Raw genomic sequence first — 26,858 nt, 5'->3', positions numbered from 1 at the left:
AGCAACATGTTGGCTGTCGCACACGGAGCAGGTTTGAGCTTAATTTGGAAACACTGAGACGGCATGATGTTTTTTTTGCTCGCTCATTCACATCGACTATTTATATAATAATAATCTGTCACGCCGGCTTTCTTGTCTCTGTCCTCATGCACTCACTGAGCTGGCTACTTCACGGAGCTCTGGTGGGGGGGGGGGGGGGGGGGGCACAGTCCGCTCCTGCCACTACAGCTGGGGCTACACTTCCCTCCGTCTAGGAGGAGGCTCGCGGGAGCGCGCATGAGCCACGAAAATCTGTTCACACATAGACAGCCATATGGATGGCCTCTAGATAACTCCTGAATTCCAGACGTGTGAAAGCAGCTTATGTCTACTACTCCTAGAATGTGTGTTATGTGATTGAATGTTTCCTTTTCATTCCCATGGCCAATCCCTCCCTCCCCCCCTCACTCTTCCTTTTGTCTTTCCTTCTTTCTCTCCCCCCTCGCTTCCCCCACCAGGTCAATAAGTATGCCAAAGAGCTGCTGGCAGCCATGAGTTCAGGCATGGAGGAGAAGGACGATCCAGGTAAGGGCAAACTCACTAAAGCCCCTTCTAAACATGCAGTGAAATCTGGATTATAACCAGCTGCTAGCCGGTCGGCCTGTATGTTTAGAAACAATTAGCCGCCTTATGCGCACTCCCGCGAGTGCGGATCATGACCATCTGGGACCCTAGTATAGGATCCGCATTATTGGAAAAACGGCTGTTGTTTAACACCGGCAGCTCATGTTCCGGATCATGTATGTCTGAGTGGGCGGGTGGTTAAATGGCACTTTACAAACCATTAATGATCATTATTTTCATGATTGGACGTAGCGTTAGTTACGGGGCTGGATTATTTGGAAGAGAGCCAAATTAGGTGAGTAAACAAGTAAAAGTTGAATCCTTTTTTTCTCCCCCATCTGACAGTTTAAAAATGTAACAAGGAGATAATAGCCTACTACTTAGCCTACTGCATAGGCTAAAGTACCCGCCAACTTTCACGTAGCCTATTAATTAATTAATCGTTCGGGCAATCGCTTATATCAACGAATTAAATAGGGCTGTGGCGATTCACTTATCTCCCGATTCGATACTATCACGATTCTTGGGTGCCGATTCGATTTATATTGCGATTCTTAAGTACCGGTATTGCGATTCTACGATTATTGCGATTCGATATTACGATTTATTGCGATTTTTGTTTATTTTTTTCTTTTCTTTTTTCAGTTTGTTTGCTTTTTTACACTAGATTAGAACATGGGAAAAGTTTAATCATACACTAGAGACTGTATATTATATATCATGAGTAGGGCTGGGCGATATAGTTAAAAACAGGGGCGGACTGGGATCATAATTCAGGCCGGGCATTAGATACCAAGCAGGCCAGGCCGATATGGGCCAACGCGCGTGAAATTTGGGCCGTTTGAAGCCAGATTTGGGCCGTTTGAAGTCCAATTTTACAATGAGATGCACCCACTTTAACCCTGAAGTGTAATTATTACTTCAGACTAACTAATAAAGTAATAAAACCACTAGTAAACCAGTAGGCGGCGCCTGGCCTGCTGTTCAGTGAGTGGTCTGACTGCAAGCACCAAAAAAAAAAAAAAAAAAAAAAATTAATTTGCGATTATCGATTCTGGAATAAAAGATCGATCCAAAAAATCGTGACATTAAAAATCGCGATACTTAGGTGAATCGATTTTTTCCCCCACCCCTAGAATTAAACGAGCAAACTCACGGTTTCCTCAAGTGCTGCAAACGGCTTGAATGGTTTATTTTCCTCCTGACCTGTCTGTCTTGTAGGCTATGTAAAAATGCAAGTTGCATCAGCCTATATCGAGACATATAGCCTAACTTTTGTGGGGAGAAATACATTGAAAACTATCTTTAAGGCCACTTGTAAAATCATCCACAGTGTAATGTTAGTGCGGTGGTGCGACCACTATTTTGACTGGCGGCTTTTGGGCGATGTAACAAAGGCAAGCAAGCACTCACTTTTTCTGGCACATTGCCACCCCACGTTATCGCCTGAATGCGTCGGAATGCATCTTCCGTTAAAACTGCATGTTTTTTAATGGAGTTTGGTTACGGATTCGCTAAAGCTGTTTCCACATCACATTTCTTTTTATCGATACACCCTACCGCACCCCCTCCCCCCGCCCACTCTACTCGCCATCGGCAGAGAGAATACGGACCATTTCCAGCTGTTTCTAAGCAAAGACTCCTCGTGTCTAGAAAGGTAAAACCGGAAAATATCCTGCTCTGGCTAGCCGGGCATGATCCAGACTTCATGTTTAGAAGTGGCTTAATTGAGTTGGGAGTTGTAGTCGTTAGTCATCTGACTCACCAGATTTGTGACAGCGATTTCTACTTCCTTTTTTGAGCTGGCAAACAGTCTTCTGCTTTTGGCTCTTCACATCGCTGACAACATCCACAGCTTCATTTTCATTTGACAAAGACCTCAGCCACACTTTTCTCTTGTGCTTGTAAGATAACTGCCCTCTACTTGGTCTATCTCTATGTCTCTCTGCAGGTAAATGGATCACCCTTGAGGCCATGTCAGGTCTGTCCAAAGTTCTTCTCTACCTGGACAAGAAGAATGTCCATTTACTAGTGGTTTATATCTTCATGAAGATCAAACCATTCCTGGAGAGCGTATGTTTTCATTTTACTCTTTTCTTACTGGTTGCAGTCTCAAACCAATATTTGAGGAAGTGGCTAGGTAGGCTATTTGAAAATAAGCGATGTAATGATATACACTACTTTATACATATACATATATATATTAAAATATATGTACAATACATATTAGAGTTTTCATTCATGATACTTGGGTTAGTTGTAGCTGATGTGTGCTGGATAATATGATGCTTTGCACCTGAATAAAATTCAGTGTCACACACACTCTTTTTCTCTCTCTCTCTCTCTCACACACACACACACACACACACACACACACACACACACACACACACACACACACACACACACACACACACACACACACACACACACACACACACACACACACACACACACACACACACACACACACACACACACACACACACACACACACACACACTCTCACTCTCTCACTAACACTTCCCTCTGGTGCCCCTTGCTGGTCCAGGATAACGATGAAATCCGCTCTGCAGCCATCCTCCTGCTAGGGAATCTGTCTAAGTTTGGCTCAGGAGAGCCAGTGTTTAAAGACCAGATCCATAATGTTCTGGTCAGCCTGCTGTTGCACCTGGTTGACCCTAACCCACAGGTGGTCAAGGTAGGACACACACGCACGCACACACACGCACGCACACACACACACACCCACACCCACATGCACGCGCGCACACACACACACACACACCCACACCCACACACACATGCACGCGCGCACACACACACACACACACACACACACACACACACACACACATACACAAAGTTTTTCAAAACACCTTTTTTCATTGTGTGGTTGATTCTTCTGAGATCTATGGGTCAAACAATTGTATTCTATGATACAAATATGGATTGTGTGTTTGTGTATGTGTGTACAGGCCTGTAAGTATGCGATGCGTGTGTGTGCTCCTGTGGTCGGCTCAGACCAGATCACGGCCATGTTCCAGAACCATCTGCATGATGACAAGAGCTTGCACTACGGAGAGTTCATCAATGACCTCACCAAGTATCTGGTGAGATATGTAATCAAATGGTTTATCTGAATTCCTGAAGTTTTTCACTGGCATTTGTCTTAAAGTTGAAACTGAGAAATGCGGTTATGGGAATCTGAAGATTAAATATCAATGAATGTCAAACTGAATTTCCGTTGTCCCGTAATTGCCAGACTTTTTCAGGTAAAATTAATCAAAGTCTGACAAATTAAAATCTGCCTGACACCAGGTCAATAATCCCCTCTCAGCACAATTTGAGTTGTATTAAAATAGGCACAAGTTGCATTTCCACACAGCCTCGTATTAAATAGCATAAATGAAGATTTCTATGTGTAGGTTATAGTTTAGGCTGTATGTTATGTGATGAACGAAACAACGAAAAGCCTAATTGAAGACGGTGGCTATACCGTGCCTGCATATCTAACGTTACATGCAGGGAGAACATGCAGGGAGAGAAAGAGAGATGAGACGTGAATCAACTTAAAAAGCAATTTCCTGAAACCAAGCGGGTCTAACATTAGAATATTATCAATGACGACAGGATAGCATTAATTGAAAGCTGATTTACACCCGGTGTTTTCCGTGAATGGACAATAGGCTATAAACTTCACAAGCGCAGCTGGGAATATTTGCTTAACTTTAAACTGGAAGAAAAGGTAAGAATGCGTTATTGTTAACACTAGTTACCTGTAGCCTTGATCTGAGAACTGAAAAGCCCTTGCCAGTGTTCTTTTAATAGGCTACGAGACTCAGCATGTAAGGCAGCAAAGTCGACGCTGTGTGCGGCACGGAGAAATTAATTAACCCAGAAGCTTGCATTTCGGGTCGTTCCATTTGATTGACCGGTTATAGAAACATGGTTGGTGCAGGGAATTTACGCCGATATCGGGATTATAGGCTATAACACACATGGGCAAATGTGACCCGCGGGCGCCCCTTGTGTGGCCCGCAATGGAATTGCAAACAAAATAATTTACAGTGCACCTGAACTCAACATGCAAGATACCCGCTGAATAAGTGTCCAAATGTTCATGTCATTCTGGCCAATACTTCACTTCTGTTATAGCATTTCAGTCTGGAATATGGAATATCTTTCAATAATCTTTATGACTAAAAGGCTAAAAGTAATCTCATGTGTAAGAAATTACTGTTCTACATTGAAGTAGAAATTTAAAGAGTGCGTTTTTGTTCGTGTGACCCTCAACATAGGCTTTGAGAATCTCGGGCCACTTACTGATACGTATGCTTAAAATAACCCACTCATATTCTGGTTTATTTCAAGAAAAACATTTTGGCTAGTGGAAATTCTAATTGGCTGGTCACTTTAAAATCTAGCAGCCATATTGGCAGGTGGTCAAAAAAGTTAATTTCAAGCCCTGCAGGGAGAGCAGGTGGTGACATGGAGTGAGTGAGAAAAGGATCAAATATTGGTGGTTAAGACTGAATAATGACATCACAACTGTTAATTTAAAATGAGATATTCCTCTAAACCTGGCTTCAAATGCCCCAAATGTTTCGCGCTGGCGCCGTTCGGCCCTCAGCCAAATCTGGTAGCGAGGGCATTTTTTTGTTGCCCTCTCTATCATCAAAGTTGCCCATCCATGGCTTACGGCATGACAATATTTGTTCGGCCCCCGGCAACAATCTGGGTTTCTCATGTGGCCCCCCATGAAAAATAGTTGCCCACCCTATGGCTATAACCTGCTATCAATTGTTTTTTAAGCTCAATAAACACAGATCTGATATGTGTCCGTCCAGTATTTATTCCAATTGTCCGGCAAACTGAAATCATGCCGGACACGTTGTCAGGCATCGTTCTTGTCTAACGGAAATGCTGACGTCAATGTTAGTTGGTCCTCCAGGGACTTTGGTTGGAGACATTTTCCACTGACCATAACTGCTGTTACTGAACTGCTCTCATGATATATATATATATATATATATATATATATATATATATATATATACCGTATATATATATATATATATTAGGGGTGTCACGATACACTCAGTTCACGATACGATACGTATCACGATACTGGGTTCACGATAACGATACGATACGATTTTAACAATATTTTTTTAAACTTGAATAATGACAATATATGACTGGAAAAGTAGTATTTTATTTGAAATGCACAAATACAAAACATGCTGTTGTGGGAAATTGTTATTACAATAACAACTAGAAAAAACATGAGATTGGAGATAAGGCTTATCTTGAAATAGAATGAGTTACACCGTCACTTAGATTTACTTTGAACTAAAAGGTTTCTCAGCAGTATAAATTCTCATTATGCATCTTCAGTTTTTCTTCAAACTCAAACAACAAGACTTTTCTTAGTCTATTTTTTATGCATCTTCAGTTTTTCCTGTCAAGTAAACAGTTTTGCCAGAAACTCAATTGAATGGTTTCTCTCCTGTATAACTTCTCATGTGTCTCTTCAGAGACTTGTTCAACTGAACTATTTTCCACACATTGAACTTCAACAAACAAAGACGTTTCTTTGTCTACTTTTGGGAGAAAAAGAAAAAAAAAAAAAAAGTTTTTTTTTTTTTTTTTTTTTTTTTTTTCCACGATATGAGATTTCATCTCAACGATACATATCGTGACGTTTTACTATCGCGAAATTTCGTGGGACGATATATTGTGACACCCCTAATATATATATATATATATATATATTGCCAAGTCAAGATGTTTTGAATAATATTGTTGTATTACATAAGAGATTGTATGATATTATTCTCGCTTCATGCATGTTTTTATGTGTTTCATAGATCCAGGACTTCCCTGGCATGCTGAACTTCTACCACATCTCAGTCATCCAGTTCTTCAAGAGCAACTGGCCTGAGGTCAGAGCAGGAGCTGCCATGTTTATAGGTATGATGAATACTACACCCTGAACCAACTGGCCTGAGGTCAGAGCAGGAGCAGCTATGTTTACTGTATAGGTATGTTTAAAAAATACATACTACAGCATGCGCTGGGACGCGTCATCAGTGATGTTAGCTGGGGTCGTAAGGTGTTTCGGGTCTCTCAACCATTGATGACTCCTATGCCCTGTAACTGAGCTCCATACATACTAACCCCTACACCCTGCTGGGATAAAGTCAGAGTAGTAAGCAGCACCAGGTTGGAGAATTGCCCAGGATTGGTGGAGGTGTGTGCTCTCTCAGTGACTTCTAGTGTGAATATGTGAATTAAGACCACAGTATGACTGAAAACAGTCTCATGTTGATTTAGACACTGCTGCTATGAGAGGTTTATACTGCAGTGATACAGGGAGTCAGGGACTGACAAAAAAGCAGTCAATACAGTAGGTTGATTTAAGATGCCTACATTTTTTCCACCCAATCATTGGTACTATTAATCTTCCTTAATGATTGCATTCGCAATATTTAGCAAGGTCATAACGATGGTCATTTTAGCCACACTCATGCAGCCCTATTAAAGGGCACTGGTCACATAGAGTATACAAAATGAAACTTAGTTCACATTACAACTCTTCTCCCACTTATGTTCCTTCTCCGGATTGATGGACAGTTTAGAAAGGATGTATTCCTTTTTTTCTCACATTTTTCTCCCCAATTGTACTTGGCCAATTCCCCCTGCTGTCCCAGTCGTTGCTCCACCCCCTCTGCCGATCTGGGGAGAGTTGTAGACTCGCACATGCTTCCTCTGATACATGTGCAGTCGCCAGCTCTCCATGGTAGGCGAGTGCCCAAAAAGGATGCTCAGAAAGGATACGACCTAAGATATGACCTGATCATTATGTATGCGTCTCATCAGGCTTTCTGCTGGGTAATCTTCCAGAAGAGCTGCTCTCCCACCTCAACATGGGCACCGTCACTAAAGGTAAGACTAACTCCTGCACAGCCTTCAGCCTTCATTCACAAGATTAGAGATCATCCTTTCATTGTGTGTGTGTGTGTGTGTGTGTGTGTGTGTGTGTGTGTGTGTGTGTGTGTGTTTGTGTTTGTGTGTGTGTTTTCATCCTCAGGGCTAGTGATGCTGCTCCAAGATCCAGATCCTGCGGTCAGAGGGAAGGCTGCTGAGGCCATGGGACGCTTCCACTGGCACACACGCACACACTTACAGTAAATGGACAGTACATAGAAACAACAGTCTTTCCTCTGAATTCATTCACTAGTGGCAGAATTGCAAGATAAAATTATCCAAATAAGAACAGCTGTGTTGCTGGAGCCTGCAATTAAACCAAAACTGGGACCTATATTGTAAATAGGAACAGGTGGGGAGCAACACAGATTGCCCCAATCCCCACTGTTAGAAAAAGTAGATTAGAAACCCTGTAAATACACACACACACACACACACACACACACACACACACACACACACACACACACACACACACACACACACACACACACACACACACACACACACACTTACACTTTGCCATTTCCAGCTGTGGTTTGCTTCTTTAGATATTTTGACTGTTCTAAAAAAAAGACTGGTACTTGAAAGTGAAGTGTTAGCTCTCAACCATGTTCCGGTGACCAAAGACTGTTGCTCTGTACAGGAAGACCTTCTCTGTAGCATGTACCAGAGACATACTGTATGTCCCATGAGTTCAATACAACAACACCAGAGGCATATGATTAACTGAACTCTTTCAATGAAATGTAGTGGACATCAAAAGGCTTCTACTCCAAAGGCTAAAAATTGACAAATGTACATTACTTACATTACAAGTAATTAGGTTTTTTTTTCCCTCACTGAAAACAAATATAGTTTCAGTACATATTGTTTGTTACGTGCAAGTAAATAGAATCGACATCTAATGTACATCTAAAACATAGGCAAATAAGCCGTCTCTGTAACAGAACTATCTCACATGGCTCTGGCTGGTAGCATAAGTGTGTGTGTGTGTATGTATGTGTAGTCATGCCAGCATTTAGTGTGGTGCCGTTAGATGCTCCTCTTAGTTTGAGTTTGAGAAGCTCAGTTTTAGAGAGACTTTCAGTGAAGTGGGCCTGGTCTTAATGGTCTGAGTGAGACCTCCCTCTGATCCACCTGGCATCCGTCTTATACGAATCAACCCCACCCTCCATGAAGAGTTTTTTATCAAGCAATGGATTTTTAGATCAGTTTGTCTTGCCTGGAACAAGTCTCTGAAAATTGAATGTGAAGGCTGTACTAGAAGTGAATGATAAAAATGCTAAATGCACAGGATCTATAGTTTTTGGAGGCTGCACTTAGTCTGAAATATGCTTTAGGATTTGGGGTTATGGGGAAAAACAGGATAGTAGCTGTCTCAATGCTCTTGTCTAGTGGTGTACTCACTACAAACAGCCTACAGATCAGCTACTTTGTCAAAGCAGTCAGCAAAACCAGCCAGTAACTCGCTCAGTAGCTAGTCGGTAACTTTTGTAAGCAACTCTGTAACTATTTACCGGTACATACAACTAGTAGAGTCCTACTGTTGGAGCTCCAGGCAACATGTAACCTGGCTTGTTCAGACCAGAGTTTGTGGAAGAGAAAGTTTGGCCAAGTAAATCTTTCAACTGCGGACATGTTAGTGCCAAACATCGCCTCCATACTGTATCTAAGCCACAGTAAAGCTGTAGGTCTCTGCCACCACCAGTACAACTTGAATGGATAGAATGGACCCTTCCTGGTCTAATGGTGTTTTGGGTAGTGTTTAATCAAGTTTGGACGTTTAACATAACTGCCACAGGTGTTTTCAGCCATGCTCCAAATGAAGACTAGTTATGTGGCAGCCATCATAAATGAACCAGCCAAGAATGCGGAGGCCCTTTTCTGTTTAGTCAACTTTTCCATTGCCACCGCGATACCTAAGAAATTCATGATTCTGAAAGGAGTGAAGATCACATTGCATGCAATTTTTTAGCTTCCTTCCTTTTTTTTTGTTCTGCAGCAAAGCGAGCCAGGGTGAAACAAGGCCAAGCTTCCTCTCATCGCTCTTAACCAACCCAGGGTTCTGAACTAGCCAGTTCCAGCCATTCAAACCATTGCTTCCCAGTGTTGCTAGGTAGAACAGACAGGTGTATCCATGGTGATAACACAACCAGTGCCAAATGCTCATTAATACACATTGTAACAACGTTATAAAGATTGTGTTAATTTTCAATGATAGTCTCTCTCTTTATGCACTTAATGTTTCCATGTCATTTTTCCATTTAACGGTTGCGTAGGTCCACAGGGTTAGGATACATTTGCGTGTCTGCAGGTCTCTTATGTAAATGTATGTCTGTGTGTTGCACTATATGTGAGGATGTACAATATAAGTAACTTTATTTTAATGTCCCCAAATGAATTCAACCAAATACCAACAAGGATGGATGCGAAATGACCACATTTAGCATTTGAATTAATTTGTGGGTTACAAAATGTCACCACAGAATGGTCACTTATGGTAGCTGTGACATCAGCTGAAAGCAATAGATTGTGTTTGCAAGTATATGATTTTGTGTGCCGGTATCTGTGATATGTGTGTATTTCTGTTGCACTATCAAATGCTTTAGTTGCCGTATAGTCGCTGCTGAAAGACTAAACAGCAACCTGGGCAAACTAGGAACTGACCCCATTTTGTTATATTTGGGAAACCTAAATTAATTGATCTGTCTTCCAAGTGTTGTGTCCACTTCTTAGGTTGTGTTTGTTGGGTAAGATAAATCAAGTGAACTTCTATAAGTTCAAATATTAAAAAAAATAATAATAATCCATTGTGAGGATCACTGTATTTATCTTTCATTACAAGTGGTGTTCAGCACTTAACTTTTAAGTGCTGCTGTTTAAGTGTCTGGTAAGATGAATCCAGCATAACTATCTGGGGTACTGACGGTATGGTGATTTTTACAGTCCCTATTCACAAAATGTATTAATGCACAGGTACTGATAAAAACTTCTCTTTGTATTTGACAATGACAGTTCCCCTAAATGGATACCATGACATTTTGAATCATGTTCTTTTCCAGACACTAATCACAATGTGGGGAACATGTTTGTTAGATGCTGCTGGTGGTAACTATTCGCTTCGGTGTTAACGCCGCTAACTTGTCATGTGACAGGTGCTTGGTGAAGGAGAATAGCAAGAACTCATGATGTCAAGATGTCACTCTTAATATAAACAGTATAATATAAAAGACCAGATCACTGTTCCTAGATCAGTTTTTGTGCTTTTAGATGTTCTGTAAACATGGACCGATGGCTTTAGTCACTTTCTAACACTATGGCTTGGTTTGCGCTACATGTTGAATAATAATTAACTGTTTTCTGTTCATCTAGTGTATTTTAAAAGCTGTTATGGACTTTATACCATTTATATGATTTGTCATGTCACAAACTTTTTTTTACCATATTGAATATGTCATAATGTAGGACGGCAACAGCGGGGCCACGCCTATAAACGCCAATGTCTGTCACTGACTGACTGAGTGATTAAGTTACACCATTGGTCGGCCGTGGCACACCCATACACGGTCCAGCCACTGGTCTTATTTTTGACATAGTCTTGTATTGATATACTGTATGTATGGTTATTTCAAATGGTTCAGTCAGTGTGAATGTATGAATGTGTGCATGCCATTTTTCATGTCAAATCGGACCAGAACAGAGTGCTGATGAAGGCAATCGTTAATGTATTTTAAAATGAACAAATAAAACATCCATTAAAACATAATTCTTTTTGTAACAGATTTGTTGTTTGTTTTGGACCATCATAGGGACCATGTTGTCTTCTATATCCATAAATAAAATACTGAAAAGTCCTCACATATTGTAGACATTTATATACAGTAATTGCGTATTAAAATATAGGGCACAGAAACAGATAGTAGTTATTGACTAATTTTTTGTTTTAAATTGTGTTGTGTTGTCTTTCTCAGTGGGATAATGGCATAACAATGTTCTGGTGTCAAATCCCATCTGAGTTCAAAACCCTCTTGATTGAAATGGAGCTCAGACAATTTCTGAAGAGTTGAATTTTAAAAGGCTTCATGCAGTGTGATCCAGTTCTCAGTTTTCTCAGTTATGACAACGCTCTCATGACAATATTCAATAATTGAGTTTTGTTGTTAAATTATGTCTAAATTGAGCCACTAAAGACTTCATGTTTAGAAGAGGCTTAAGTATATTTCGGCACTCACCAAGTTGTATTAATAATTACTATGCATTATTACTATGAAATATTTGATTAATTTGTGCATTTGTGAGTGCACTGTGATCATGTAATGGCTCCCCTATAATAATAATAATAAACAAACAAGTGATAGTAATCTTGCAATAAAATGATAAAAGATGATAAAAGATGAATGATAAGGTCACTCTAAATTCACTGCACTACCACAGACACAATTGCCCCGATAGGAATATTATAGTGATTTTTCATTAGGCCGAAGAGGAAAAGCTGAAGAGAGAGGGAGAGTCAGTCAGTGTCCACCAAAGCCAACCTCCCCTCTCTTAGTTAAAAGACATCTAATGGGGAAAAATGAATGATGAATCCTAATGAAAAATGGGAGACAGGGAGGGGGGTGTCTCTGTTTCCAACCATCCATGTCATATAATTTTGACTGTGATGAATTAAAGAAAATTATTGCAAAAGTAAACTGTGTACTCGTTGCAGGAGGTATCATTTATCACCTCCTGACCTGTCAGACTACTTAATCAATTAAAGCCTATGCATTAATCCATCTTCAGTCTGTGGTAAAGCCAACATTGGATGTCAAATGGAAGTGGTGATTCATCACGCGCTGACCATTTGAGAGAAAATTATACAGAAGTATCGGTGTGTCTTCCATGTCGGCCACACAGCTTGAAGCTGCTCAATACACGTGTGTGTGTGTGTGTGTACAGTATGTGTGTGTGTGTGCGCGCGCATGTGTGTGTGTGTGTGTGTGTGTGCGCGCACACACACACACAGAAAATCTCTGGGACATGACAGACATGACACTAACTTTTCAGTAGCATATACTTTGACCACATAACATTATGTGAAGATGGGTCATATGGCGGTGAATAGCCCATGTAGAGGCCCCTCGATGACTCACTGACTCACCACACTTATATGTAGGCTACATATTGTATAGGCTACTAGACTGAAGGAATCACTTAATTATTATTTTCTTCTTTGTCTCTGACGTTTGATATTTAAATTATATTTATAAAGCTTGATTGCTGTCTGTTTAAATGTTTATTGCACCCAACTTCACCAAGTCAAATTCTTATTAAAAAAAGGGGGGGGGGGGGGGGGGTGAAAAATGTACCTGGCGAAAATAAATCTGATTCTGAATAAAAAATGCTTGGTACAGTAAAGTGTAACGTCCAGTTGCATTGTCAGGCAAACAACCACAAATATAAACATGATGAAATACATATTGGACATCTTAAAATATTAAATGTAAAAAATACCACGTCACCCTACTATGTGCTGGATTTATGGTTGTATTTAATTTAATTTTTTGTTTTGTAGTAAAACGTGAAACACTTCCAAGCCGCTTGTTGTTAAAAGTTTAAGGCGTTCTGATGGTTTTTCCAATGGGACCTGAATGCAGCAACGGAATCAGCTGATTCTGTTGGTTTTTTCAATGGGACCTGAATGCAGCACTGGTGAACTACATCAGCTGATGTAGAAAAAAATTGAGAAGTTACCGCCCTCTGGTGACGCATGGCCCATGCTACGGTACGCCATTTGTGACCAGGAGCCAAAAGCGCGGACGGTGATTATATCGCTATATTACAGGTACGCCATTGTATATCATTGTTATATCCAACAGTTATAACATGTGTCGCGTTTACCTAAACAGTAGATGCTCTTTGATTCTTTTACAGCCACTGTTTCGTCTATATTGAGTGCTGTTTCAAAGGTCGATGTTAGCCTCCTTTTTGGGCCTCGGTGCTGCCGTCGTTTTCCAAGACGAGAGCCCCCACACGGCCCGCCTTTGCTACTTTGTGATTGGATAATGCTGCCAATATCGCAATTTCATTGGAGGCGATGTACGTAACTCAAAATACAGCTGAGCTACATGTTGCTAGGTCGCTTGCTAGCCACATTGACATAATAATCGACAACTTAAGCCAACTTTAGAGTCTGCTGCTGTTATGTCATTATTTACAGTGTCAGTGAAACGCCTTTTCTCACAGTTCATCAACAATGGGAGTCGCGGCATAGGAACGATACATTTAATTTGGAGACATGCAGTCCAAAATAACTAGTTTCTACTTTTGGAATCACATAGCTAGGTAGCCACTCTGTTGTGGGAAGCCTGTCTTGGCGGCAGAGTTGCGCTTGCACCACTGCCACTGCAGTCACAGACCAGCTATGGATGCGCCGTCTGTCTGTACTTCTGTGCCATGGAAGTAGCATCGTACCTGTCCCCCGGTTTCCGTTCTCCAATCGGTGGAGTGAACATTCTGCCGAACTCCATTGAAAATCTTCAATTGACAGTTCGATTCCTTTTCGGCAAACCAACACACACACACCACACATGCATAATTAAGATCCTTTACTAATCGGTAAGAACTAGTCTTTATTTCGGCGTACATCTAATACATCGAGCAACACTTATTTTCAATAAAAATTCAACTTCTAACGTTATTTGCTCCCCCACCGTTACTTCTATCGTTGTCAAACACAAAATGTACAGTAGAGGGCGACAGCGAGCAGATTTAGTAATTGCAACTTTTCAGTCCATCAGATCAGCACCATCAGAGTCTGATTTGATACTGTCGTGTGCAGACAGTGTGATTGTTGCAACCAACGAATGAACAATGAAAATTGTCAATTGAATATTCAATCAAGTTAAAACGTGGAAACATCACATTCCAAACAAACACAAGAGCCACAAATATATGATTGGATTCGATTAAGATCATCCCACCACAGAGAGGTCTGTTTGACTGATCATCTAGTAATGTCTTTTCTTTAGTTTTGTAGCCATGGGAATAATAATAATAATAAGTACTTAATGACTAGCAGATATGGGTTGGAGAAGGATTTTTAAGCCTTGAGACAGGCTGCAACTCAACTTCAGGAATATTTAATATTTTGTAGGTCTACATTAATTGAATGCGTTAGTGTTTACATGCACACTAATAAACCATTTATTATCAGATTTCTAGAGTTACCTGATTATCAAGCGGGCATGTAAACGGCATCCTTTACCGGATAAAGGCCATTATCAGTTTATGAGAAAACCGATGAACACACCTTGGTTCAGGCAATTTAAAAAATATTTTTTGGGGAAATTTTGCCCCCGTGGTTTAAAAAATTGGGGCATTTACACAATTTTGGGGGGCGCTTAAAAGAGTAATTACTGCATAAAGTTGCTAAAGCATAGTGTGGACAAAAGAGCACTGTTTTTGTGAGTGCGTTCCTCGTCATCTTCTTCTGGCAACCAGCTTGCAGGTGTTGAGTGTGTGTTAGAGATGGAAATTAAATGAACTGAACGAAAAGAAAATTATAGAAATCTTGGGGGCAATTTTTGCCCCTGTATCACGGGTTTTAGGGGCATTCTGAGATTTCTTGGGGGCATTTTTGCCCTGGCCCCTGGCTAAATTCCTACACTGCCTATGTTTCTGCTGGATCATCAGGTTTATTCATTGCAGTCAATGTCCACTCACAGACTTTGAGCTGAGTTCCCGCTATTTAGTGTATGTAAATGCGGAAATCAGATTATTGCCACTTACCTGATTATTCTCAGTTATCTGTTTATTGTGTGCATGTAAACACACTCATTGTTTAACAATAACACCAATAAATATAACAATAATTATAACTGTCACTATTATTGTTGTTGTTTTGAAAGGTAATCAAGGCCCCACTAAAATGGTAACTATGGGAAACATAGCCTCAGTATAAAAACCTGATGAAAATATGTCCTAAACTCATGCTCTGACAACTGTTTGGTGCTTTTACAGTTAGTAATTATGTGACATTCAGGCACACATTTAAACTGACATTAACATTTCATATTTCCTATATGCATTTCTCAGTAATCACAGACTATTTAACTGGAGGCTATTTGTTTTTGCAAAAATCTAGGCAACTACTAGTACAGCTCCACTGAGCTGTCTGTAAGGGCATTTAGGAAGGAGGCTTAAACCACTGAACTGTCTGTAAGTGCATTTAGGAAGGAGGCTTAAACCACTCAGCTGTCTGTAAGGGCATTTAGGAAGGAGGCTTAAACCACTGAACTGTCTGTAAGTGCATTTAGGAAGGAGGCTTAAACCACTCAGCTGTCTGTAAGGCGTGATTTCTAACCCCACATAGGATAAGCAATAACCACACCCTGTGGCGCTGGGATTGGCCAGGAGCATTGAAGCTTGGGACTAAAGCACCTGGGGTTTTTCATCTTTTAAAATAAAGATGTTTAAAAAAACTATTTTCAGTGCTGTACCTTTTCTCTGGGTAAGAATTGAGCTTGAAATTAACGATATGATACATTATAGGCCTATTATATGAGCTATAAACGTGAACACAACACCGTTTATATTATTGCATGTTTTTGTAGATTGTGTACATTGTGTAGATTACAATTATTATACTTATTATTATTACTATGCTAAGGAAGGTAGGTGACCATAATTCATTTAAATGTCCGCTCTCAATGTCCGCGCTCGAAATCGCTGTCCGTTCTCAAGAGCTATTCAGTTGGTTCATGAAATCGCTGGGCTGCGTGCCCTCCAGTGTTGCTCCTGGCCAATTCCGGCGCCACAGGGCGTGGTTATTGCTTATCCTATGTGGGGTTAGAAATCACGCGTCTGTAAGGGCATTTAGGAAGGAGGCTTAAACCACTGAACTGTCTGTAAGGGCATTTAGGGAGGAGGCTTAAACCACTCAGCTGTCTGTAAGGGCACTGAGCTGTCTGTAAGGGCATTTAGGAAGGAGGCTTAAACAAAACAATGACATGTTTCAATAAATGAACAGCCGGCTTGATTGATCTTAGAAGCAGATCCTGCTAATATCTTTGTCTTTTCAAATAACAATTGGTCTCTGAAAGCACTAGATGGCGACATATACCTATGTTTGGTCAGCCAGTCTTGATGAAAGATTTTGGGCCTATACAATGGGTATTGGTGAATTACAATAATGTGGCTTTGTTTCTGGGATTTTCTTCACTCAGTTTGTTTCAAGCAATTTGAGCGCACGCAACTTAACTTTCATATCGTTGTGTTCCCCCCAGGAGTTTGATAAAAGCTTTGATGACGGCAATCAACTTCTCTTGATGACAGCAGGATATGATATGGATACAACACTGATGTCCGAGAAGGAGGTGGTCGACGACAAAGCGCCTGAAAATGACACGGGAGAGAAGGGGCAGACAGACGGTGAGGAAATGGATATTGACGTTGATATTGAAGATGTCTCACCCAACAAGACTACTGAGCCCCATGCAGGAGATGAGGAGCTGGCTAAGAGGCCGGGGTCACATGACACACCTCAAGATGTGAACCTCTGCACTACATGTGGTTTTCTAGCCAAAGGCCCGAGAGCACTGAAGACTCACACCGCAAGGAAACACAGCAGGAAATCCAGAAAGAACGCTAAGTCGACAGCAAAGCCAGGGGGAGAGGGTGAAAATGAAACCCCACAGGAGGTGGGCCCGGAGGGAGAAACTGCTAGTGAGCTTAATCAAAAGCAGGAGTCAGAACCAGGGGCTGTTCTCGGTGAGGGGAGATCAGCAGCCGAAGATCATGGGATATATACAAAGGAGTCTATTAAGGAGGAGGAGGAGAGGACAATGGCCACGGGGCAGGCAGCCCAGGAAGAGGGGGTCCCCACCCAAGAGAGAAGAGTCAGCAAACGAACCCCAAAACCCAAGATGATTTATTCCTGCAACTACTGTGAGCAAGAGTTTATGGACAAGCTCCTACTACAGGTGCACATCAAGAGACACCACGCCAAAGACGCCCCGTGCACATGTGAGTATTTGTGGAAGCCCCGTTCAGTTAAAGTGGAAATCTACCCTCAAACAGAATTCATGTTATCCCACTGATCTTGGACAGTTTGGTTTAGATTTATGAATATGAACAAATCTCCTTAGAGCTAGAAAGACGTGAAGTAAGACTCAATAAAGGACAAGTCATAGAGTTGCTCTAGTTCAGGGGTTCCCAAACTTTTCAGACCACTATGTACCCAACCAAATTTCCGAGGGACCACTTGCACTGCGGATACAATTTACCCCCCCCAAAAAAATAAAATTTACTTGACTTTTAGGGGTGGGGGGAAAAATCGATACACCACAGTATCGCGATATTTTGCCTGACGATATTGTATCGATATTTGGACGCCAAGTATCGATATCGAATTTTTTTTTTTTTTTTTTTTTTTTTTGCAGGCCATGCCAGGCCACCGGGCTAGTATAAACTTTAGTTCCAAGGCCAGCAGTAAACAAACGGTAACATATTTTCATTTTGTTTTAACAGTAACAGTTTTGTCATAACAGTAATTTACAAATTCCCCAGTTACTGAATGGACTGCACAAGATGTTTTGTGTAAGTGAAGTGAAGTTGCAAAAACTACCTAAGTACAGTAGTCCACACACACATCCAGTTAAGGTGGACTGTAAGTAGACTGTAACAAACAGTTCAGTTTGTCAGGTGCATGCAACTATGACATGACTTTATGAAAGTTGTTTGTCTGTCTACTTGACAATGTTGCTGCAATAAAATGGTTGAAGTCAGATGTACAGACTGAAAAATTGTTCTTATATAAACCAGATGTTGACAAAGTTTTCCTTTGGGGACATCATTTGCAGTTGAAAAAGTAAGAAATCGCAATATATCGAAATATTGCAATATTCAATATATCGCAATATCGATATATTGCAATATCGAAAATATCGCAGTATCGCAATACTATCGTATCGTGACTCAAGTATCGTTTCAGTATCGTATCGTGGGCATCTGGTGATTCCCACCCCTATTGACTTTACTTTATTGGTATTTAGCAGACGCGTTTATCCAAAGCGACTTACATCATGATCATATACAGCACACAATAACATGAATAGATAAAATAGAAAAACAATAGTGAAAATAGGAGAAGCCAATATAAAAGGGGAGATTAAAGGTGTGAACAATTAAAGGAGCAAACATTTCAAAAACAGAGAATTCAATTAAAAACACATGGAAAGCAGGCAGAGCGGAGGGAGGGAATTCAGGAAGGGTCTATGTAAAGTCTGAGGAGATGAGTTTTAAGTTTAGTGCAGAAAATGGGTAGTGATGCGGCAGTCCTGATGTCCGGGGGAAGTTCATTCCACCATTTTGGGGCCAGGTAAGAGAAGAGTCTCGACCGAGAGCGGCTTCTGAGCCCACGTAGCAGGGGAGGGGGCGAGACGTCCTGCACTAGTGGAGGGGCGGAGCGGGCGGTGAGGGGTTTGGAAAGTGACCATAGACTGTAAGTACGAGGGGGCTGTTTGGTGAACGGCCTTGAACACACACACACACACACACACACACACACACACACACACACACACACACACACACACACACACACACACACACACACACACACCTGCCAACATAGGCTGTGAAACCCTTTTGAGAATGTTTTTTTTTTTCCCCTCGCCAAAATGTTGCCTAACTTTGGAGTGTCATTTAGCCACCTTCACGACAACTTAGCATGACATGGTTGGTACCAATCGATGCCTTATCAATCGACGCCTTCTAGTTTCATATAGCAGCTAAAAACATTCCACACTGCACAATTCAGTTCCAAAAGAGCAATACATTTTGTATTCCCGATTTGGCCTGTTGATAATATCACACCTTTCCACTTTCTAGATTTGGAGAATAAATGTTCACGATAAAATAATATTAATTGAACTATTTACGATCATAAGCATAACATGTATATTATGTTACAAATTGAATTGAATTGTTGCTCTTCTTGATGATGTTTGAGAGAGTGTGTGGTTTTAAAGATGACTTGAATTATCTTCCAGTTGACGCCGATGAGAGGATGGATGAAGAGGAGGCCGCTGCGGCTCTCGGCAGCAGCACCCTGAGGGCTATCCCAGCACCGGTGACGCCCAAACGCATGGTCAGCCGCTTCCAGCTGAAGTGTGTGAGCTGTGATTTCAGGGTCAGCACCCCTGCGCTGCTCGAGAGCCACGTTCGAGTCAAACACCCCAGCCAGGACTGGCACCGCTGCAAATTGTGTCACTTTTGCTCGGCAACAGCTGAGTGGATGCAGACTCACCTGTCCTCAGAGACCCACCTGCAGCATCAGACGGGGAACAAAAGTGTGGGAGCTTCCTCGTTTAAAGACGTGGTCGAGAGGGTAAGCAGAGACGATGCTGGAGATAGTGACATTATGGACGATGTGGCTCAGGGGGCCGGCAGAGAAGTGGCACCTCCATCGTCTGAGGGAGACGGTGAAGCCGAGGAAGCAGGGGAGAACACCACTGTGTTGGTGGACGAGGAGCCATCAGATAAACTTCAGCGTCCCCCAAGGAAAAGGGGCAGGCCAAAACACATCACCACCACCACTTGTGGATACTGTGGTCTGGTAGTGTCCAACGCTACCAACCTTAGTGTCCATGTCCGCCGTAAACACAGCAAGGAGTACGGCTACAACTGCACTCTCTGCAACTACAGCTGCGTGACCAAAGGAGACATGGACCGTCATTGTATCACAAAGAAACACGTTAGACGTGCACAGGAGTCCGCAAATAAGAAACCCGTCGACGCTCAGACAAATGCGCAAGACCAGAAACCAAAACCTGTATCTCAGAGCACAGATGGAGATCCTGAATCTGATGACATGGCCTCCAAAGAAGAAGAGGAAGAAGAGAAGAAGAGAGAAGGAGAAGACGAGCACGCAAAATTGGACACAAGCAACAAAAAGAGTAAATATGACTCTGTTAACGCCTGCAGCCATTGTGATTTTGTAGCTCATTCAGTCCCTTCACTCCATCTTCACGTGAAGAGGAAGCACACCAAAGTCTTTGAGTTTGTCTGTCTGGCATGTAGCTACTATGCTGTGACGAGCAGGGAAATGTCTCGCCATGCCGCCACAGACAAGCACAAGCTGAAAAGCCAGAAATACCTGGAGTCAGCAGGGAGCCATGATGCACTTCCAGTGAAGGAGGCCATTGAGCTTGTGGAGGAAGTAGACACAGACCCTAACCCTGAACATGTACCCATTAACCCTGAACATGTACCTATTAACCCTGAACATGTACCTATTAACCCTGAACATGTACCTATTAGCCCCGAGGAGTCTGAGGCCGATAGCAGCCAAGCTATAGATGGTCAGCATACAGCCTCCCTCCTCACAGAGGCTGGTGTCTCTGTGGCCGGCCAGGATGCACCTACAATTGTATTGGTGACTGGCAGCGTTGAGGCTGAGGCAGAAACCGTGATATCTTGCACTGGTGATGAAACAAAGCCAACTGACCAGACGGTCGTACTGGAGACAGATTCTGAGACTCCTGCAGACCTTCAGCCTGTAAGGGATCAATCTACAGGGCAGGGTGGCGAGGACAAAGAGGCAGTGGCTGCCGGCTTGAATGAAGATGTGGCTGCTGGCTTGAATGAAGATGTGGCTGCTGGTTTAAATGAAGATGTGGCTGCAGGTTTAAATGAAGATGTGGCTGCAGGTTTAAATGAAGATGTGGCTGCAGGTTTAAATGAAGATGTGGCTGCAGGTTTAAATGAAGACGTGGTGATGGCAGACATGGGGGACAACGGCTCTTCGACAGAGACACAGATGTCCAGGGCCCCCCCCTTCGACGCCTGCATTGTATCTATGAAGGCCCTCACTGAGCAGGAGCAGGCTCTGCAGGAGGGTCTGGCTCTGGAAGGTGAGGCTGCTGTCATCTGTCTGACTGGAGGAGCATCGGCGCTCCCAAGCTTCCTCAGTCCTCCCTTCCCACACGTCAAGAAGGTCAAACCCAAGGAGGAGAACGCAAAAGACCTGGCCAAAGCGCCCATCACTCGCATCCGCTGTGATGACTGCGGCTTCATGGCCGACGGCCTCAGCGGCCTCAACGTCCACATCTCCATGAAGCACCCGTCCAAGGAGAAGCACTTCCACTGCATGGTCTGCGGCAAGTCCTTCTACACCGAGAGCAACCTGCACCAGCACCTGACCAGCGCCGCCCACCTCCGCAACGAGCAGAACAGCGTGGAGGAGCTGCCCGAGGGGGGCGCCAGTTTCAAGTGCGTCAAATGCACTGAGCGCTTCGAGACGGAGCGGGAGCTGTTCGTTCACATCAAGGAGAAACACGAGGAGCTCCTGAGGGAGGTCAACAAGTACGTGGTGGAGGACACGGAGCAGATCAACCGCGAGCGCGAGGAGAACCAGGGCAGCGTGTGCAAATACTGCGGCAAGGTCTGCAAGAGCAGCAACTCCATGGCCTTCCTGGCCCACATCCGCACACACACAGGTATGAGTCCTGCGTTCACTCACCACACTACTACACAGAGAGGGCCCTATCTTGGTACAGGGCAGGCTAGCCTACTCTCTGGCAGCACAGGCTAATGTTTAGATAGCATATTCTCTGGCAGCACAGGCTAATGTTTAGATAGCATATTCTCTGGCAGCACAGGCTAATGTTTAGATAGCATATTCTCTGGCAGCACAGGCTAATGTTTAGATAGCCTACTCTCTGGCAGCACATGCTAATGTTTAGATAGCCTACTCTCTGGCAGCACAGGCTAATGTTTAGATAGCCTACTCTCTGGCAGCACAGGCTAATGTTTAGATAGCCTACTCTCTGGCAGCACATGCTAATGTTTAGATAGCCTACTCTCTGGCAGCACAGGCTAATGTTTAGATAGCCTACTCTCTGGCAGCACAGGCTAATGTTTAGATAGCCTACTCTCTGGCAGCACATGCTAATGTTTAGATAGCCTACTCTCTGGCAGCACAGGCTAATGTTTAGATAACCTACTCTCTGGCAGCACATGCTAATGTTTAGATAACCTACTCTCTGGCAGCACATGCTAATGTTTAGATAGCCTACTCTCTGGCAGCACAGGCTAATGTTTAGATAGCCTACTCTCTGGCAGCACAGGCTAATGTTTAGATAACCTACTCTCTGGCAGCACATGCTAATGTTTAGATAGCCTACTCTCTGGCAGCACAGGCTAATGTTTAGATAACCTACTCTCTGGCAGCACAGGCTAATGTTTAGATAACTTACTCTCTGGCAGCACAGGCTAATGTTTAGATAGCCTACTCTCTGGCAGCACAGGCTAATGTTTAGATAGCCTACTCTCTGGCAGCACAGGCTAATGTTTAGATAACTTACTCTCTGGCAGCACAGGCTAATGTTTAGATAGCCTACTCTCTGGCAGCACAGGCTAATGTTTAGATAACCTACTCTCTGGCAGCACATGCTAATGTTTAGATAGCCTACTCTCTGGCAGCACATGCTAATGTTTAGATAGCCTACTCTCTGGCAGCACAGGCTAATGTTTAGATAGCCTACTCTCTGGCAGCACAGGCTAATGTTTAGATAGCCTACTCTCTGGCAGCACAGGCTAATGTTTAGATAGCCTACTCTCTGGCAGCACATGCTAATGTTTAGATAGCCTACTCTCTGGCAGCACAGGCTAATGTTTAGATAACCTACTCTCTGGCAGCACAGGCTAATGTTTAGATAGCCTACTCTCTGGCAGCACAGGCTAATGTTTAGATAGCCTACTCTCTGGCAGCACATGCTAATGTTTAGATAGCCTACTCTCTGGCAGCACAGGCTAATGTTTAGATAACCTACTCTCTGGCAGCACAGGCTAATGTTTAGATAGCCTACTCTCTGGCAGCACATGCTAATGTTTAGATAGCCTACTCTCTGGCAGCACATGCTAATGTTTAGATAGCCTACTCTCTGGCAGCACAGGCTAATGTTTAGATAACCTACTCTCTGGCAGCACAGGCTAATGTTTAGATAGCCTACTCTCTGGCAGCACATGCTAATGTTTAGATAGCCTACTCTCTGGCAGCACATGCTAATGTTTAGATAGCCTACTCTCTGGCAGCACAGGCTAATGTTTAGACAGCCTACTCTCTGGCAGCACAGGCTAATGTTTAGATAGCCTACTCTCTGGCAGCACATGCTAATGTTTAGATAGCCTACTCTCTGGCAGCACAGGCTAATGTTTAGATAGCCTAGTAGTAGTAGTAGTATTTATTTGTCCTTTCGGAAAGTTGTCCTGCATCTGTAGCCGTCAGACAAAACACAGCACAAGACAAGACAATACAGTACAGACAAGATACAATACAGTACAACACAATGCCACGACAATACATCAAACAATAACAACGGATATGATCACAAAGTGCTTCACACCAACCCCACCCCAGTGGAAAAAAAAGTAAATAAATAAATTACAAGAGCTCTGGTCATGTGTTCAGAGCTTATTAACTCATTCACCGCCAAAGACGTCTTTGACGTGTTATCAGAAATAGCCATCCACGCCAAAGACGTGTTTGACGTGTTTTTGGTTTTATCAGTGCAGCGCAAGGTTCAAACACTTACCCAGCCTGTGACATAGTATCAGGTCCCTAGCATCTAAGACAACACGTGAACAAACACATACCGCAGCTGTTGTTTTGAAATTGAGCAAGAGGAAAAGCAGAAAACGGGTAACGCTTCCTTCTGCAGACAGGAGAAACGCCAATGAAACACCCCACTGCGCGCTGCACGAGCTGGAGTCGCCTTCCTCTGTGCCAGCCGGGAGAAAACGGGAGAAAGTAATCCAGAGAGATGTGTTTGATCATCGGAGGAATGAGGAAATGATTGATCAGTTTGACGGGTAATCCAGACTCCAGAGGGCGGTGAGGACGTGTTGAATAGCCGAGGGGAAAACGGGAACGATCAAATAGCAGGGAGGATACTGATAGGACAGGGAGACATGGACACAACAGCTAACAAGGCAGAAGCGGCAGTCACAGCAGCCCGCTGTCCGTTCTCAAAAGCTATTCAGTTGGTTCATGAAATCGCTGGGCTGCGTGCCCTCCAGTGTTGCTCCTGGCCAATCCCGGCGCCACAGGGCGTGGTTATTGCTTATCCTATGTGGGGTTAGAAATCACGCAACGAAGATAAAAGGGCGATCATGTGTGTGTGTGTGTGTGTGTGTGTGTGTGTGTGTGTGTGTGTGTGTGTGTGTGTGTGTGTGTGTGTCTGTCTGTCTGTCTGTCTGTCGGTGTGTCTGTCTGTCTGTCTGTCTGTCTGTCTGTCTGTGTGTCTGTCTGCACACTCACTCACACTGCTGTATTGTTGAATGTAAAAAAAAAAGCACTTCATGTGTATATATATATATATATATATATATATATATATATATTTTTTTTCGTTTGTGTCATAACGAATAGTATTTACATGTCTGATGTCAATACAGTTCAAAATAAAAGAATTGAGAGCGAGTTCTCCCTGAGAATGTGTATTTTACAGAAATTGCCTTTTCTCCTGTTTGTCATCTCAGAGAGACCTTTTGGGTCAAAACAGGGTGTATATAAATGGATATAAGTAGAGTACAGAACATGCTAAAAGCTCACTTTTTTTTTCCTGGTGAACCCAGAGACATACATCTTCATTTTGAGGTATTGCAAATCACTCTGGTGCTAATAGATAATTTACTGTGGGTCTTGAAAGATGACCAACAATTATGAAAATCTTTGGCCTGTGCTAAATATTGGCAGTCCTAAACTGGCCATGAATGAGTTAAGCAGGCCAATGCTGCTGTTGATGGTATGAAAGATCTCTGGGCACGGGAGGTCCGCAAAGGCGGTACCCTGTACCTCCGTCCTGATGGCAACAGTTTATATTCAGCGCTGAGAGGGTGTGATGTGTCACTAAGGATTGCCCTCCCCTTCCTTATTACACGAGACTCACAGAGCCGCGTCATGCTAAGTTGTTGTTGGCCTACAATCTTGCTAGACATATTAACAATCTTATTTAGTTTGTTCTTGTTAGCGATTGACAATGAGAAAAACCAAGCAATAAAACTAAAACTGAGGATACTCTATAAATGAGCGATAGAAAAGAATCATTATGTCTCTGTCCACTCCCAACTGTCGAAGCTTCCATAGAGTCGTTGTAATCCCTTCCTGTAGATGACACCTGTGTTTGAATCCCATGTCAGTTTTCTATCGATTACTGTCCCCAGATATTTATATTCATCTACGACTTCAATACGGTCACCACCAATGACTGTCTGTTGATGTGTCCCTCCTTTTGTTCTGAAATCAAAAATAATTTCCTTCGTTTTTTTGGTGTTTAACTGTAGGAAACTAGCATGACACCAATTTACAAACTAATCCACACATTTACGGTATTTCATTTAATCATTATTTGGGATCAGACCAACAATCACTGTATCGTCAGCTAATTTAAAGCCCCATTCAGTAAGTTTTCCAAGTTTTACTGTTGGAGAAACTGTGCCCTCTGGGTCCAATAGTATCGATAATGATATCGCCGTTCAAAGTCAACAAAACACAGCGCCAGAAAGCTCTATGTACATGTTGTGACATCGGGTACTCACCACGTGATGAAATAATAATACATAGTTCTGTGAAACATCATTTTCGTAGCAAATCCGAATCCTTGTTTTCATGAACACAGCGCTTCCGCTGTACAGCGCATGCGCGCGTCCTTTTCTTTTTTCTTTTTTCTTGCTACGGGACGCTGGCAGCAAACTGCTTAGTCCCAGGGCTGGCCAATGGAGGGCGGTGTGGGATAAATAAAGACGAGGGTCTCCCTATTACAAGTCAATCTACCATGTCCTGTGACTAAAAAGCTCTTATATTACAGTAAAAAAATGTCAAAAATCTTACTGATTGGGGCTTTAACATTGAAAACATCAGTTGAGTTGAGGTTACATAATAGTGTAAAGAAAAAAAATCACTGCTGAGATGACACTCCCTTGTGGAGCCCCAGTGTTAGTGATGATAGGGGAGGACACTGCAGTATTTACTCTAACAGACTGTGATCTATCAGTCAAAAAAGACTCAACCCATAGCCTACTCTCTGGTAGCACAGGCTAATGTTTAGCTACTGTAGCCTACTCTCTGGCAGCACAGGCTAATGTTTAGATAACCTACTCTCTGGCAGCATAGGCTAATGCTTAGCTAGCCTACTCTTTGGCAGCACAGGCTAATGTTTAGACAGCCTACTCTCTGGCAGCATAGGCTAATGCTTAGCTAGCCTACTCTTTGGCAG

At 42.7% G+C, this 26,858-nt stretch overlaps 2 protein-coding genes across 2 annotated transcripts in view; both read left to right on the top strand.

Moving 5' to 3' along the window:
• The window catches only part of mroh1 (maestro heat-like repeat family member 1), a 79,335-nt gene extending 67,992 nt beyond the window's left edge, over window positions 1-11,343 (top strand). The window contains exons 39-45 of the mRNA XM_083645721.1: window positions 498-564; window positions 2,555-2,676; window positions 3,155-3,304; window positions 3,582-3,716; window positions 6,477-6,579; window positions 7,489-7,554; window positions 7,700-11,343. Of these exons, the coding sequence (XP_083501847.1) occupies window positions 498-564; window positions 2,555-2,676; window positions 3,155-3,304; window positions 3,582-3,716; window positions 6,477-6,579; window positions 7,489-7,554; window positions 7,700-7,800 (744 nt within the window). The 3' untranslated portion in view covers window positions 7,801-11,343. The remainder of the gene's footprint in view (window positions 1-497; window positions 565-2,554; window positions 2,677-3,154; window positions 3,305-3,581; window positions 3,717-6,476; window positions 6,580-7,488; window positions 7,555-7,699) is intronic.
• Window positions 11,344-16,925: 5,582 nt separating this feature from the next.
• Window positions 16,926-26,858, top strand: part of znf407 (zinc finger protein 407) — a gene marked incomplete at its 5' end in the record, with an annotated part of 348,519 nt that continues 338,586 nt past the window's right edge. Inside the window, 2 exons of the mRNA XM_083647717.1 lie at window positions 16,926-17,604; window positions 19,632-22,079. Coding sequence (XP_083503843.1) covers window positions 16,926-17,604; window positions 19,632-22,079 — 3,127 coding nt within the window. The remainder of the gene's footprint in view (window positions 17,605-19,631; window positions 22,080-26,858) is intronic.

The sequence above is a fragment of the Poromitra crassiceps genome, assembly GCF_964638095.1.
Source record: "Poromitra crassiceps genome assembly, chromosome: 1".
NCBI lineage: Eukaryota > Metazoa > Chordata > Actinopteri > Beryciformes > Melamphaidae > Poromitra > Poromitra crassiceps.
Note: the sequence above shows the minus strand (reverse complement) of the source record. Positions and strands in the feature narration are given on the sequence as shown.